The 16947-nt window shown below is 36.2% G+C and overlaps 1 protein-coding gene across 1 annotated transcript in view; it reads right to left on the bottom strand.

Annotated features, from left to right (window-relative positions):
• The window catches only part of CACNA2D1 (calcium voltage-gated channel auxiliary subunit alpha2delta 1), a 408307-nt gene that overhangs the window by 97620 nt on the left and 293740 nt on the right, over positions 1-16947 (bottom strand). The window contains exons 8-10 of the mRNA XM_065643236.1: positions 12417-12486; positions 11560-11610; positions 10385-10484 (exon numbers count right to left, since the gene is read on the bottom strand). Coding sequence (XP_065499308.1) covers positions 10385-10484; positions 11560-11610; positions 12417-12486 — 221 coding nt within the window. The remainder of the gene's footprint in view (positions 1-10384; positions 10485-11559; positions 11611-12416; positions 12487-16947) is intronic.

Genomic DNA, 16947 nt, shown 5'->3' with positions numbered 1-16947 from the left:
ATGTTTAGTCAGTGCACCAAACTGCCAGACAGACATAGACTTCAGCAGCAGGCCACATAATTGGGGTATGGCAGGGGACTATAATATCACTTCCATATTCCCAGGGCTTGACTTAAATGTCCTTGTCACCCTTGCAGGGCAGAGCAATGTCCCTGGCTGTGCACGGTACCTGGGGTTCGCGCGCCGGGGGGAGGCAGCGGCAGCGTCACTGCCACCCTGTGAGATGCTGCTGCTACGGCACAGACTTGTGAGCCAGGAGGGAAAAGCATGAGCCTTGAAAAGTTGAGAAGTCCATTATTATTTCATTCATGTTTTGCCTAAGAGTCCCTTTAGATTCACAGTGAACTAACATCTTGCCACATGTCTTAAAATATTCAACTACCAAATAGATGACTTTCGGATATTAAAAAAGGGGGACCGCAGAACAAATAGCCCGCACCCTGTCCAAACAGGACAGCCTGCATTTTCCTCTTTTTTCATTAACATGGTGAGTCATCTTTCCTCAGCAGAATCCTTAAAGCCAGCCCAGACTCTTCAGAACTGGTAAGAAACAAGTTCATTGTCTGAGAGACCTTTCACCCAACTACACATTTTTAATTATACTGTCACAGGTCCCCGTAATAATTGGTTCCTGGTTGGAAAGCTGACTCGGAAATGCACTTTTTCTCCAGCCCCTGATGTGTCACAAAAACTCCTGGATTGATGATACGTCTGACACGCAGCAAGGCTCTCTTCAGTGAGACTTGGGCTTTACTAAAAATTATTAAATGGGAAACAGCCAACAGATTTAACAACCAGTGGAACCATGAGGTAGAGCTATCGTCTCATTTTATATACTACTAAACTACTTATTTTAAATACTTCTAATACACTAGAGAGCTAGAATTTATTCTGGAAATCACAGAAGCCCATGCCATGTGCTATTAGAAGTCTAACATCCTGACATTTGACAACTATAAGAGGAGACAATAAAAATCTGTATTGATGCCCAAAGCAATCCCTCAAAGGGGGAATGGAGGTGACTTTTCTAGTCATCTGGAATTGTCAGCTATACTGTACAGTAATAAATGTATAGTTTCCAGCAACATCCCTGCGTCTGACACCCTAATGTAGAATTTAAGCTTCTAATTTCCATTCTCTTCGGCTCTTCATGCACTCAAGTATTCCATTCCCTAGAATTAACACTTTGTGACAGATCTAAAGTGAAACAGATCTTGTTTTAAGATTTGCCTTATTCCTTTTCGACTCTTTCAGTTTCTTTTTTCTCTCTTACATATCTTCTGAACATTTTCCTTTCACGGCAAACTAAATTAACAATTAATAACCCAACAGTAAAAAATTAGCTGATATGTTAAAGCAAATAGTAAGAAGAAAACAAAGACAAAACAAAACCATGACATACGAAAAAAAAAAAGTGAAAAAGTGTAAAAAAACTCCAAAAAATCCTGGTTTTATTCCCACTCCCTTTTGCATTCTCAGCTGAGGAGGGGTAGTATGATTCAGCGCATCTCATTTCACGATCTTTCAATGGGAAGCCCAGTCCAAGGCAGTGGCCCAGGCTCTCCCTACAGCTGGTGGAGACAAGCACCTCCTGGGCTGTGAATTGTCCTCAAGAGAATCAAAATTACTTGTCTGCTGTTTTTAATTTTCCTCCACTAACTATAATTAGGGCCTAGGCCTTTTGGTCTCAGGAAGGTTGTATGAGGGACATTATGGGATGTAGGGGAAGAACATTTCACAATTGCACAGGACTTACTATGGAATATTCAATGGAGGAACGAGGGTGAGGAAAGGGATGGATTCAGGTGATTTGGGGACAAACAAGTAGGGGAAAACAGAGGGGTAAGAGGAAAAAAATGTTGGTCCCATGTAAATAGTTTGCCGGTTGGTATGTTTGTCTGGCCACATTCTACACCTCACCAGCACAGTCTGTCCTGCCTTCTAATTAAAGTCCATTTCTACCCGTTTTCTTGAGTGAGGGACTCTATTCTGCATGCGTGTCTGTGTGTGCAGCCACCGGCGTCAGACCAGGGGCTGCAGGGCCCACGTGTCCTTGTTGCAGCAGCAAGAGAGTCTGAAATGAGTGGGCTTCAGTGTCAGCAACTGGAGTGGGACTGGAATGTCTGTGTGTGTGTGTGTGTCCGTCAGGCTGAGGTCACAGAGCTGGGGTTGGCTGTTGGAACCAAAGGAAACCCCAATAGCTCTGCGTGTGTACACGAGATGGCCTTTACCAGCAACTTGTGTGGGGCTGTGGCTTCGGAACTCCTATGTCGAGGTGGCAGAAATAGGGCAGACTGGTATCGAGGGGCAGCTTCTGGGCAAAAGGAGTGTCTGAGCCCAGCTGCTGAAGACATCCATACAGTACACACACGTGTGTGTGTGTGTATATATATTTTCACCAGCAGATTTCTACCCAGTTCAGAGAGATAGGGGTCAGGATGAGGCTGTTGGCACTGCCTGTGTTCACATGAGCGCTCTGCATCTGTTTGTGTTACCTCTGTGGCTGACCTGGTGTGTATGTCTGCACATGAATATACGTTATGTGGCATATACTTGTACTCCATGTGTATGTGCCCACTAGGAGTGCATTTTCAGCCTCACTACTGGTTGGATCTGTGGCATGGAGCTGTGGTGGCCTCATCCATCTTGGGGTGTTGAATCTGGCACGATATGCTTTCCCCTAACAGGCAAAATAATATAAAGATTCAAATTCCTAAATTCAGATGGCTTGATTATAATTTTGTAATTCTAAAAGAAAAAAACTTCATCTTCTAAAGGTTTTTCAAGCTGAACATGGCAACTTGGCTTTTGGAGAAGTTCCCTTCTACTAGCTGTAATTCTCGGAGAGAGAAGACTTGACCCCACACTAACATCACCATGGGTTTTGTGTTATTAATATATTGGTTTTGCATACCGGCATATTATTTTAATCTAGATATTTTAAAAAAAAGTAAGCAAGTACCATAGGGAGTATTATCACTGTAACAGCAGAGTAACACTTCATTTTCACCTTTTTATCGCAGAATTATTCTGTATATGTCTGTTTTATATAAGTATTTGCTGTTCTGTCTTATTGCACAGACAATATTGTAGAACTGGTTAAACTGAAGATAACAAGGAATTTTCAAGTACACTAGGGATAACAGAAAGCCTAACTACTGAACACATGTCTTGCAAGATAGATACAGTTAAACTGTTAAGTACACACAGAAAATAAAAAAGTACTTGGTAAGTATTCCCTCTTTACAAAGATGAAGGCTGAAGCATTCGTATCACAAAAGGATGATGAAGTATATTCCAGTCCATTAGTAACTAAGGTGGATGATGAACAGCTACTTGAGATAAATATTTAAGTAAGCAGGAGAAAATGGAAGAAAAAACAAACAAACAAAAAACCAAACAAGCCACCAAAACCAAAACAAAACAACCCCACAAAACCAAAACAACAAAAACACAACAAACAAACAACCAAGACCAAAACCTTTATGTATTATTGATTTGAAGCTAAAAAGGGAAACAAGATAATCTTGTCTGACTTCTTGCATAGTGTCTCACCATCCACATATCACTTAAAATTCCCTTGGTTACTTCTGTAATAGACCTTAAAAATTGCATTTAGTGGTAGATGTTTGCTTAAGTGCATCTTCCAGGAAGGCATTAAATATTGATATGAAGACAACAAGAATCTATCCTTGCAATTTGTTGAGGCATATTAACTATGTATGTGCCATTCAAATTTATTGGGCTTTCACTGGTGACTCTTGCAGTGCCTTTATCTGACAGTTTTGAAGTCTATGGACACAAGAGTTTTCCCCTGCAACAGCACTTCTCAGCTCTAATCAAATCACTTATTTATTTATGAACTCTAGAACAGCCAAAAAAAAGGTCAAATTCTGTGAGTTTGAGCATATGTCTGAAATACAGCTTCTCAGATGACTCACTCAGGACTGTGACATGATGCTTTCAAGAACAAAGCGATCAACCATTAACCACTTTCAGTCCTGGAAGAAGACACCTACAATCTTTTTTTGTAAAATCGGAGCCAATCGCTTTTGTGTGATACAATCCACATTTATGTAATAATATTCAGCCACAACAAAGGGGAGGCACACATTCAAAATCTGAGTTCATCGTTTGCCTCCCAGGAGAGAAATTGAACCATCAATCCATACACTATTTAGATGGAAAGTTGCCACTGAAGCTGTACAACAGTTCTCATTCACGTCAGATGAAGACAACAAGAAGTTTGACTACTAGCAGTCCTTCACTTTTTCTTTTTTCGTGATATACATTGTGTAATTTCCTTGCCTGAGGATCAGAGTCCTGTTGAAATCAATTAACCACATTTCAATAGCCAGGCAGTATAATGTCCTTCTACCCTAACCTTCCTCTCAACTCCAGCCCCACATGAAATACTTTAACATAGCCTCATTGACTCCTTTCTTCACTTTCTCTTTAGAAGGGAAGGAAAATGGAACCGTTATTCTGTGGGCAGACAAAAAAAAAAAAAAAATGATGTTGATACCACTGCATTTCTTGCTTCTATTCCTACTATTATTAATGCTTTAAAAAGAAAATTCTTTCTAACTTTTAAACAATTGCTGGATTTCCCTAGTTACTAAATTTTCTCCAGGTCCCTAAATTGTTTCCACAGTTATCTGCAGAATCCTGTTCTTCATTACATTTGCTAAACAGTCCTTCAGGTGTGTTTCCCATACATATAGTCTAGTTCAGCCTGCAATTATTAGCAATGCAGAATTTGAATACTAGACTTTGACCATAACTTCTTCAAGCTTTATTTCAGTCCAGCACCTACAGCGCTTACCAAACATACCTGTAGGAAAACACATACACCAATTCACTTGGTCCCTGAATAGGGAAGGTGCAAGATAATCACCTTCCATTAAGGAATGCTAATGATTTTCCATTAAGAAACACTCCTATGAAGATGTTTTTCTCTGTAACTACCATTATTCCTCTTTGTCGTGAAAATGACCAATTCGGTTTAAGAAAAACTGAAAGGCCATGATACAATTAGAAGGATTATGGTAAAGAACTCAACACCCAGCTCTAAACTTGCCTTTATATTATTCTTAATTGCCAAAAAAAAAAAAAAAAAAAAAAGCTTTCTGCCTTCACACAGCTATGATGCTGAGGCGACTGTATGCTTAACTGGAGCTACAGTAATTTCTAACCTAATATACTCCAGCATTAAATCAGTAAAAGTGATGTTTATTCAGATCTACAGTCAGAACTTAATTCTCTGTCTTTTTTTAATTCGCCAAATAATGAAAAAAGATGGCAAATACCTTTATATTTTCTCTTTAATGTTATCCATTTTCGGGAATAGAAAAGTAAGGATTGCAGTACATTAGCAAGTCTGCCGGTAAGCCCTTTCATCCAGGAGACCTTTTCATCTCCTCTACATCCACCCGCACAACTACTTCTGTGCCAGCATCTCACACCAATATCATGATCATGCTTTATGACTTCCTTGAATACTGATGTTGTTCAGAAAAACAAACCACCGGTGAAGTCTTCTGAGTCAAAATTCAAAAACACAGGAAGAAAATATGTCTTAGTCTATTTGAATATGTAATTTAATTTAAGGTTCACTAAAAACCTCTTTAAATGGAAGTAATAAAGGAAACCAAAGACATTTCTGGAAGTTTTTATGAGCTGAACTGAAGTGCACTCATACAAATCTAAATCTTCTAACAAAGAAAACATAAGCATGACAGGTTACCTGGTTGCAAAATCTAGCATCCCCCTCCCTTCAACAGGACTTCAGGCTAAGGTTTCCACCCATGGCATGTCTGTTAAGTTTTTAAACAAGCTTAAGAAAGTATTTACTAGAATGAAGGGATATTTCCCTGTGTCTAAGAGAATATAGGTACAATCTGAACTGCAGAATGCAGGAAGGAACACACGGGAGAAAGAGAAAAGAATCATTTGATGAACTGAAAAGTCCTTTATGCAACTTCCTCCCCATTATCATATAATAAATATTTTAATTAGGAAGACATAAAGCTTGTATTCACCTTGAGAGTAAGGGGGGGCAAAATGAACAGATTGGCAACCACTGAGCTGTGGGAATTATTAATACATGATAAGCTGCTACTAAAAATCAGTGAAACAAGAGGTGTATCTTCCACAGATTTCTTTTATCCTCAAAAACAATTTCACATGCTGGGTGCATAGTTTTTTCTTTGAAATCAATTTAAACAGAAATCTTCTTTCCTCTATTTCATGTGTAGAACTTCACAAAAGCAGAAGAGCTTTCACTTTTCCCAGAGCATGATTCTGTTGTCCCTGGGATGCTCATAACATTTAATTCCCAGTTCATAAACAGTAAAATTTAGTTTGAATTTTTACAAATGCTAAGTGATTTTAAACAGTCCTACAGCTCCTGACCTTTACTGTGTCTTGCTGCAAGGTAGGTTTTTCCTTTGTGTGGTTTTCCCCACCTCTACAGATTTGAACTCGAAATACATTTCTCCTGCAAACTGCAGCTTACCCACAATCATAAACAAATTACACTTTCTGTGTCAATATTTGAAACCAAGTCACTAAATCATAGCGTGCTGGGATGGAATTGCTGCCCCTATCATCTACCACTTACTGCTATCAAAGCATGTAACCGGATTAGTGGGGAAACAGCTGTATTACTCATACATTTAAGCTCTTTCAAACAGCAGGTTTTCTTTCTGCAACAAAGCACAGCACTTCAGATAAGAAAAATGCAAATCCCAGAGGAAATCATGACATATTAACCCCTGGCAATCTTTACGTGATTTAATAGTTTGTTCAACCTCTTTTCACTGGCAATAAATGCAAGAGCTACATTAAATTAGTAGAACTAATGTATTTTAACACATCCACTTTCAAGCTTTTTGTTCCCCAGGATTTCTCCACATACCAGGCATGGTTCATTAAATCATCTGTCACTTTCTGGAAGTGATTGGCATGAGCTTAAATCTGTGTCTCTCAGTTGTGGGCATGAATCATCATACATATGGGTTTTGTGGGACAACATCTTGGCAGAGGTTAGCAGTAAAACAGCTCTCCAGTTAACTCAAAACCTCATTACTAAACACTCCATGGCTATTAAAGCTAACAAGCCATAAAACAACTGTTGCTTTCTTGGCCAAAAGAAAAACTGTAGATAAGTTCTGGCTATTGCTAATATTCACATATTCATCTGCTAATATTGTATTGACTGAATATTTTCACCTAGCTTTTTGGACTTTTTAATTAGCAAATAATGTCTAGTACCAGGATTCCTCAGGAGAAAATGTCATAAAATCATAGAATCTTTTCAATTGGAAGAGACCCTCAGGATCATCAAGTCCAACCACAACCTAACTCTAGCACTAAATCACGTCCCTAAGAACCTCATCTAAACACCTTTTAAACACCTCCAGGGACGGTGACTCCACCACTTCCCTGGGCAGTCTGTTTCAAGGCCTGACAACCCTTTCCATGAAGAATTTTTCCTAATATCCAATCTAAACCTCCCCGGCACAACTTGAGGCCATTTCTTCTTGTCCTTTAGTAATAACATGAAATATGTTGAATAAATGTAAATTTATTTCATCTAGAACAAATTATTTAAGTTGATATTTTGGTGTTTGGATTGAGAAAGCACTGGAGTTTGACTTAGACATGCCTTCTCTGTTATAGAATATTTCGGGATGAATATTTATGATCTTTTCTGTATCACCATCTCTCCATATGATCCTCAAATCATTTAGAAAAAAGAAAAATGAGATTATTTTAAAATTAGATAAGAATTAATGAGCTATCTGCCTTTTAATACAGTACATAAACCTAATAAATCATCAAGCTTTTCACCAAAGTTATACAAGGAAGAATAAGTAGGAGAAAAGAAAGCAGTAAAATGAAGAATTTAGTATTTTAATAAAGATGAGATCTCAGACCTTCTAAGAAATCCTCCTAAATGAAAGTGATGCATGTAATCTTCAAAGATCTGATTGATCTGAATAATAATAATCATCATCATTCTATGTTTTACATCAAGTGTGATAATATATCTCCTCCTTAAGCAGTATCACCTCTGGTGCTTAACTTCGGTTTGAGGCTTTGTTTGGACTGTGGAAAAACTGAGCAAATGAGAAAAAAAAAAAAAAAGGAAAAAATCCTAAAAAATCCCTTAAACTTCTATGTTCACTTATCTTACTTAAATAATGCCTTGTAGTAGTAGAGGCATTTGTTTCCTATCTATAGTATATGATTCTCTTTCTGTTAGAGGAATCAAATGCCAGAACACATTGTCTCCCACAACTCCAATTATGTAAGGCATTTGAACACATAAAAACACAGGTTATACAAAAGTCAGTCAAACACTGAAAGAATCTAATATGGACTTTTAAATTATAGGTGCACAACACCAAATAGCACTTTATAAAACATTTCAAAACGCATTAGACAATTATGCAAGTGTTGCCCTCATCTGAGGATGAGCACAGCATGACCAAAATCTCCGCTTCAGTTCTGTAGTCAAATATTTGAGGTGTGCCTCTGAAGGTCACTCAAAGAATAAAGGTCCTCACATACAGTAAGTTACAAACCAAAGAAAAAGCACTGTAGAAAATATTTAGAGATTTCTATTCCCTTTTCAAGACAAATCTCAAACTTGAGGCCTTGCTAAATTAATAACGAACCTTAGCTAATAAAATACCCTGAACCCAAAGAAGGCTTAGCATTAATATATGCTATTTCTGGGCAGCTGGGAGTACATGAAGGAAAGAGTTTGGAAAGCTGTGTGTGTCAGGAGGTAGTGGAGCTCCAGATCTTCCAATAGCAAAAGTTGGCACAGCTCCACTTAATGCAGTTTAGGATTAGAATTTTTTTTTTTTTTTTTTTTTTAAATCAGTGAACCTAACAACAATATTTCAGTTCTCTAATGTCATTACAGGAAAGCTTATTTCCCTTAATAATAGGATTAAAAAAATAGTTTATTTTTCCTGCAGTTTAGACTAAAGAAAATGGTCTAATCCACTACTAAAAACTTGAACAAAGGAAGTGCCATTGTGAATAAAGGCTTCTTTCTACTACTTGGAGAAAGGTCCAGTTAGGCTGACAGCAAATGATGAAGCAATAAGTGGTGTTCAAAGAGATTTCTGATAGTGATATTTCAGGTCTTTCTCCCTGCAGGGTAGCTACAACACATCTGCAGAAGTTGAAAATTGCCTCTAAAATCATTCCAGAGTTACTCACCATACAGGCTGTCTCTTGTCATTAAGAGTATGTCAATGTTCCCACCCTAAATCCTTAAAATCAAAGCTCTACAGTTCAACAGCTTAAAAAACAAAAAAGCCTGGCCTAAGGCTAGACCATGACATCCAAAGTATCAGCCAGAAAACTGAAAGTTGCCTATACAATCTTCCCCTTGCCCAAATCTATTTTATTTAGCCTTCAGCTTTCTTGAAAACCAGGAATTTGCACTTTAAATTCCAGGCCAGTATTAGAAAGAACAAAATAACATTTAAAAAAAACCAAATCAAAACAAAAACCAACCAAACGAAAAACACAACCCACTGCTTTAAAGAATTATTAAAAAAACTCCTATGTAGAAACAGAAGTTTTAAGTCTGGTAGTAAAATTTGAAGTGCAGTAATTATAGGCAGTACTAAATTTTCAGGTCACGGTCTGAAAGATCTCAGCTGCTGAAAAGCCAGCTCTGAAAAAGCCACTATCACCTTCATTCAAAAATCCTTATAATTCTGCCCTCCTAACAATTCTCTGACCTGCATATCACATGTGCTGTCTCTGTACATATAAATTATGCACATTTTGGAATTCTTTCATTGATTCTCCCCTTTATTATCTTACTTATTACAGGAAAAAATTGCTTTCTTGCCCATCAACTTGCTAACTGTAGAATTTCTCAGCAACAGCTCTTCAGCAGTCAGATGTACGGCTGCACATCTGTCATCATACATCAATTAACACAAGCAACCCAAGTATCTGCTTTGTGGAAGAAGGAACTCCCCCATCTCCTCTGTATCATTTTATCTCATACCACAATACAAAACCTGGGAACCACCAATTATTTCAAGAGAATTTGTATATACTAATCAAATAGAAGATGTGTTATACAGACTGAAATAATATATTGGAAAGGAGAATTTGGCTACACTGATGTTTGTTTAAATTATTTTTACCTTTCACTCAATTGTTCAGATAGCAGCAAATCTAGGACTTCCATTATACTTTGCAAGAAAACATTTAGCCAAAGGTGGTATTTTGCAATATTTTAAGTCTCTTAGCAGCTTAACATTGAAGTATCTCATATCTGGCATTGAAAATAGTTTGTTTATGGCTTTGTTGACAATGTAAGTTTTATGGAAAGGATACTCACTGAAACTACATTCACAAAGTCATCGTCGGACAAGGTTTCTAACATCTCAATGACTGAGGTGCGGATCAGCTTCAATGTCAATCCACTGACACTCCCGCTCCTAACAGAAATACACAACATAACAGAGAAGTTGAATTGAACAAATTTTATTTAAAACTTACAAAGAAAATACTGAATACCAATCAGCACTCTCACCAACTTTCACACTAAAATTGTCAACAGTTCTCCTAAATTCTCCAGCTCACTATTAGTGTTATTACAACATTATAATAAAAAATCAGGTCCAAAACTGGCATTCGAAGCCCCAGTCCTGTGGCTTAGGTGAAGTCATAGTGGTACATCATATTCTCATTTTCACTTCAAGAAATCTGAGAGGGTTTACCACCTTCAACCACTGCATTATCAAAACCTTTTATACACTTACACACAGATTTACAGCTGTAGATTTTCAGATATCCAAGTGACAACTTGTCTGATTCAAGGCAAAGCCTAAGCTGAAGTGCAGAAATAACAAGAGTTGATAAAACTCACTGCTGATGTGAAAGCACTTCACTACATTTAAAAGTATTAAATGCAGATTCTCTTACTGAGAGTTTTTTTCAGCATTAAGCAATCTGTTTGACACATCAGGATCAACGCTTCCTTCAGTCTCTCAATATTAAAGAAAGAAAACCTTGCTAAGGAGAATAGCTTTTTATTAATTTCTTTGCTGACTTTCTAGTAATATTTTATAGCAACCAAACTTGACAATTTTTAAATATGTATGGTAAAACATGTAAGCCTGCATAGAGTCTCATCTTTCAGGATCATAAAATCATGATTAAATCTACCATAACGCTTCTACATATTTGGGTTCAGGTTGCGTTTTACAACAAATCTTGCCATGCACACGAGAAATTTTCAATTGATTACTTCAAAAATTAAGATGCTTAAAGCAGAATAATATTAGAGTGATTAAAAAACACTTCCTTGTGCTTAGTTGAAATAACTTTCAGGTTTGGTTTGCACTTTTTGGAACTGTTTTTTCATGTGTATTTATTTTGATCATGCCAAGATTTTCAATTCTTACATATAAGGACTTCTTTATTCCCTCTCTTTTTCAGCATACAGATTTGTTGAATATATCTAAGTACTTTTATCCCTCTAATATCAATATCTAGACATTAAACACTTACGCATCAACTAAAATAAGCATGTCTTTGGGAGACGCAGCTCCTTGGATATACCTGAAATAAATGAAGAGTATGAATGATACAAATTGAAAACACATTTGTTGTATGTGATGGAAGACACTTTGAGATCTCTAAATCTAGCTGAACCAACAAAATCCTCTTATTGTAGCTAGTAGAAACCCATGTGCTATCATTTTCTCTTGTGCTGTGCCTTCTAAGTAAAGTGAAGTCTAAACCACATTAGGAAAGCCTGGAAGTCAGATATACTGATCCAAATTCACTATTTTTAGATGTCGATAACTGAAAAACATGAGTGCTATTTCAGAACTAAAGACTAGATGACAGAGGAAGCATTACATCAGCCTAGCTGAAGGAAAAAACACTTCATTCTTGGAAAAAATGTATACAACTAGTATGAATCCAAGTATCAATATGTATTACAGAAAAAAAATAATGAAAAACAATCCTACTGTTCTCTGCTCTTCTACCAATGCAGTGATTTTTTTACTGTCTAAACCCTGAGACACATACAAAAATCCGGAAGAATGGCTAAGTTTAATAATATGAATTGTGTTTAATTTTGGAACAAAATTAAAATTTTTAGTTGTCTTATTTGATAGTTCCTCTCCTATGAAAAGGTCCATGTAATGCAGCAGTATGATGTACTACTATATTAGATACTGCATAACAAATAGCATGATTTGAATATTGCTTATTCAGGAGAATTAACTGATTTTATAAAAATATAACAGCAATATCTAAAAGTAAGGACTACTAGATATAAATAATCAGAAAAAAATGTCTTTAAAGTCATATCCAGAAAGTGATGTATAGAAATCAGTTCCTTAAAGAAAGCTTACCATGGTCTTCTGCGAACATCATACAGATCTATTTTGTTTGGAGTTCGACTTTTATCTACCCATGGGGAAGCTAAAAACCAACCAAACAAACAAAGTCAAAACAAAAAACCAAAACAAACACACACCTTTATCTTAAGCATTTTAAACACAACATTATAATGAATCAGTAGCACAGACTTTGTACTATATAAATGTCAACATTTGATATGGATTAGAAAACTCTCTATTTTATCTGTTTTTGAAATACCTACATACTCCTATATACGAAAACATATAATATAATGCAATACAAGTAGATAAAGATCTTAAAGGGCTGAATTGTGCTGGACAAACAGTTACTGACTATAGTGCACCACTGAATGCAATGGAACCAGAATTTGAACCAAAGTACCTTAGAATACGAAATAACTTTTGGACAAGGAAGTACTTCATTTCAAAAACAGTTATAATTTAATTTATGTTGTATACAATCAGACTGTACTGATGCAAAGCTCACTTATGCATCTAAAAAATTATTCACTGGCTCAAGAGAACTTTGCCTAAAACCGCAAATTAGAAAAGTACCATGAAAGTATCACATTTTCTGGAAATAAAATGAGATGGATATATTAGTGTCTCTGTAAAGAAAATGCTAAGATTAATAACCTTTTGCAAGCATTTAATCTAAGCTTTGCAATAATTTTAAGCAAGGGTAGGCATTTTTTCCTTACTGAAAAACAAAATGAGACTTTCAAAACCATTTGACAGCTTACCGAACACAAATAAAAATGTGAAAAGTTAAATGAAATAATGTTCTGCAATTTGTTCTCTCGCTGTATGCCAACAGCATTGGGAGAGCTATTTCCTGCCATTAATCATTTTTCTCTCTAGGAAATACTGAGAGATATAGGCAGCTCCAGGATTCTTCCTGAAAAAGCATTCATCTGAGACAAATGGGAAAAATTCTGGTATCTCTATCCATGAATAGAAAAGAAGCCAACAGCTGAGAGCAGCTGCCTGGTTTTGATTTTACTAAACAATCTCTTTCCTAAGTGACCATAACCTGAGTCGGCTCATCAGTTACCAGAACATTCAAACAGAGCATGACCCACAAGACATTTATCAGTATATATTTATCAGTATACATTTGTCAGCCACAGAAAACACTGCTCACTGTTGTGTACCAGAAGAACCTCGAACTTGATACCAGTATTGTCTATAATCTCAGACCAGACCACCTTTGGGAACTAAATGGATGAGGGTCTTTGAAATTTCCACAGATGAAAGAACAAAACCTTTGAGACTTGTCAACTTTGTTAGTAACTTAAGTATCATTACTCAGGTATGCACAGGTTAAACTCACCAGTATTTTATGAGCCTGAAGCCATGGTTAGCACATGTTCAATCATGGAGTTTTTGTGTCCTTCCAGACTAACTCATCTATTTGATTTCTATCTGAAAATCCATCTTTGAAATACATTCCCTGAGACTTCAAAAATCTGCATTCCATGTACTCATTTCAGGTTGTATTAAGAGTATTTTAGGTAAAATTGCAAATATAAATCAGGGTACTGACCAACACCGCTATATCTTAACTCAACATTTTAGACTTTCCATTAACATCTAATAAAAGATTATGCCCTACCAAATCTGTCCCTCTTAATCAACCCATTTCTTGGATAGTCTTCATAAATAGACAATTACCTGCATGTACCTGTTTGGATTTATTTCAAAATAACAGATAAAATGTAATTTACACTGTTAGTGTGACAATAGTTTTCAGCAATCTCAATTGAGAAGTGAATTAAAACTTTGTTTGTTTTCAAATTATATTTGTTCATATAAAAGATATATCTCCCTCCTTAAGTATATTCTCTAAAGCAAATGGATGGTGATTTAAAGAGAATTCAGAAGCAGGAGCTAAAGAAGAGTGTTTCTATTATAACATCATGTTTTGCTAGAACAGTGGATGCTCACATAGTCATTATTAAAATTGAACGCATTTTCTAAAGGTTCACAAAATAACAGACTAGCTCCTTGACTAACATAAATTGTCTACTGAAAACCATCACGTGAACGTTTAGCTATAATTTATCTGATATCATAACCTTCAAGAAGATGACAGTGTAACTTAATTCACGTATTATTTTGAAGTATAATCTAACTTTTCTAAATTCTGAACTAAAATTTACAGAAATATGTTAAGATTATATTTTGTCTGTGTAACAGAAAACAATAATCCAGCTACATTTTTCTGCAAAATCTGAGAGCTACAACACGTGTTAATGTAACACCACCTGACAGGGGAACACATCATTTTATGAGGTCAACACCAGTCACCCAGACAGAACACACTTCAGGATTGGGTCCTTTAGACCAAATCTACTGCGACAAATTTTTCAGAAACATGAAGTGGCAAAAATAAGTGTTACTTAAAATGGTGAGGAAACACAGAATAACAAAATGTGAAATGCCTGAAACTCTCTGTAATATTTCCAAAAGCACAAAAAATCTCTGTATAACAGAAGCTGGTGTGGGTGGGATTTTTTGTTTGTGTTTTTTTGTTTGGTGTTGGGGTTTTTTTTTGTTTGGTGTTTTTGTGTGGGTTTTGGTTGGTTGGTTGGTTTTTTGGTGGGTTTTTTGTTGGTGGCTTTTTTTTTTTTTTTGGTTAGGTTTTGTTTTGTTTTTTTCCTCCGCCTTTCTCTTTATGGAGAGAATGTTTCTGGTTGAAATAGAGTGAAAGAAAGGATCTGAAGACAAGTCTTTCCAAATTGCTGTTCAGAGAAGGTCCTTCTGTTAAGACTTGAGCAACTAAGCCTTGCACTCAGTTCTACCGTAGTTTTTCAGTAATTTCCTGGATTACAACTAAGTTCAAACTCCCCTTTTCTGGCTATATCTATACTGATAATTTAAACCACACAGCTGTAGGGAAGACATTCACCAGAATTAAATCATGAACTATTTGAACGGTCCAGTCATGCTCTTAGATCATAAAACAAACTGTGAATAAACCACTCAGCACACTACTCACAGCCTGTCTATTCCTTTTGAAGATGATGGTGAATGATAACAGAGTTTTCCGTTTGGGGAGATATTCTGAGTGCTAAAGATGACAGCTAAATTCTGCAATTTCTTTTGCACTAACCCGACCCTTTCAGCATGCCCAGTCCTGGAAAGACTGTCAGCAGCTTCAGAGAGATGTGGAGAAGGTCTTTAAAAACATTGTTTCTTACTATGCCTTTAAAACAGCAATTTCTGTGCCACACACGAATTTCTTTTTCCTAATTAATATATTACCTTCTTTTGAGACAAATACAACAAGCATCGACATGTTTAAGTTTCCACTTGAGGAAAACTCTCTGGATTTACACTGAGACTGAAAAATTTTTCGTCAGATATTAATGGGGGATGGATCACACAAACACTAATTAAGAAACTCACATTTACTGGGAGAACTAGTTCTATTGATTTTTATGATGTTTTCTACTACAGTAAACGTAATGTGTTAGTAAGTCTCTGCATGGCTAAACATAATTAAGGACTCAGCACTTAGTATCTGAAATTTCATTCACACCAAAGAAGTGCCGAATTCCCTGTTCAAGAATTAACATGACTAAATTACTCATTCATCCTCAGCTCTCTGAGTTAACACATTTAATTTTAGATAGCTTTAATGGTCTCAAATCTATTGACCAGTTTTGGAATTGTTCTGACTGTTTAAGGATCTTACTGAAATTGCTGCTACTAGAAAACTGAAGTTCCCTTAGGACAGTTGATTTCCAACAATCTAATTTTAATTTACACTGATTTCAGCTTTAAAAAAAAAAAGAAATTAAATATATGATAAATGCTCTCTATGCAAAAATACATAATTATGCATTTATAATTATATAGGAAATAATTAGAAAGGATGAAGACCACTGAAAAGGACCAGTATTGCCTTGGTCTGTATACAGAACATGCTATAAACCCATTTGGGGAAACTGAGAAAAGCCTTTATATGGCTTAAGATGAAAGCAAAAGTGAAATGCTCAAAAAGATGATCACACATTTTCCTAAAAAAGTAAAACGGAAGATCGAGGATTCTTAGATTTACAGTTTTATTTATATAATCTGTTATTTAAAACACGCATTTTAATCAGATGTCTTGGAACCCGGCTCACTGAATGTCTTTAAGGCATCAGCCTCATCACGTTTCGTTGTTGCGCACTAATATCTTTGAACTATGTCAACACTACACAGTCTCTGTTGCATACATTAGGCTTTAGTCATGTTCTTCTTTGATGATTTTCTTGTCTGGCATACAGTCAGATTTGGTATTTTGTACATTATTCGTTGGATTCTATATCCCTCCCACTTCTGCTGTTTGCATTATGGAGATACAGGCCTGGCTATATTTTAATCAAGAATGAGGCATGCTCTTCTGTAATTTCTGTGCATATAGGGTGGAAATCCTCAGTTTTGTTGATTACACAAAAAATCAATTCATACAGTACAGAGGTTGTCATTAGGTAAAGCCTAAATGAAAGTATTCCTCAGGAAAGGGCTATAT

The sequence above is a fragment of the Caloenas nicobarica genome, chromosome 1 (assembly GCF_036013445.1).
Source record: "Caloenas nicobarica isolate bCalNic1 chromosome 1, bCalNic1.hap1, whole genome shotgun sequence".
Classification (NCBI taxonomy): Eukaryota; Metazoa; Chordata; class Aves; order Columbiformes; family Columbidae; genus Caloenas; species Caloenas nicobarica.
The sequence above is the reverse complement of the archived record's forward strand: the minus strand, read 5'-3'. Positions and strand labels throughout refer to the sequence as shown.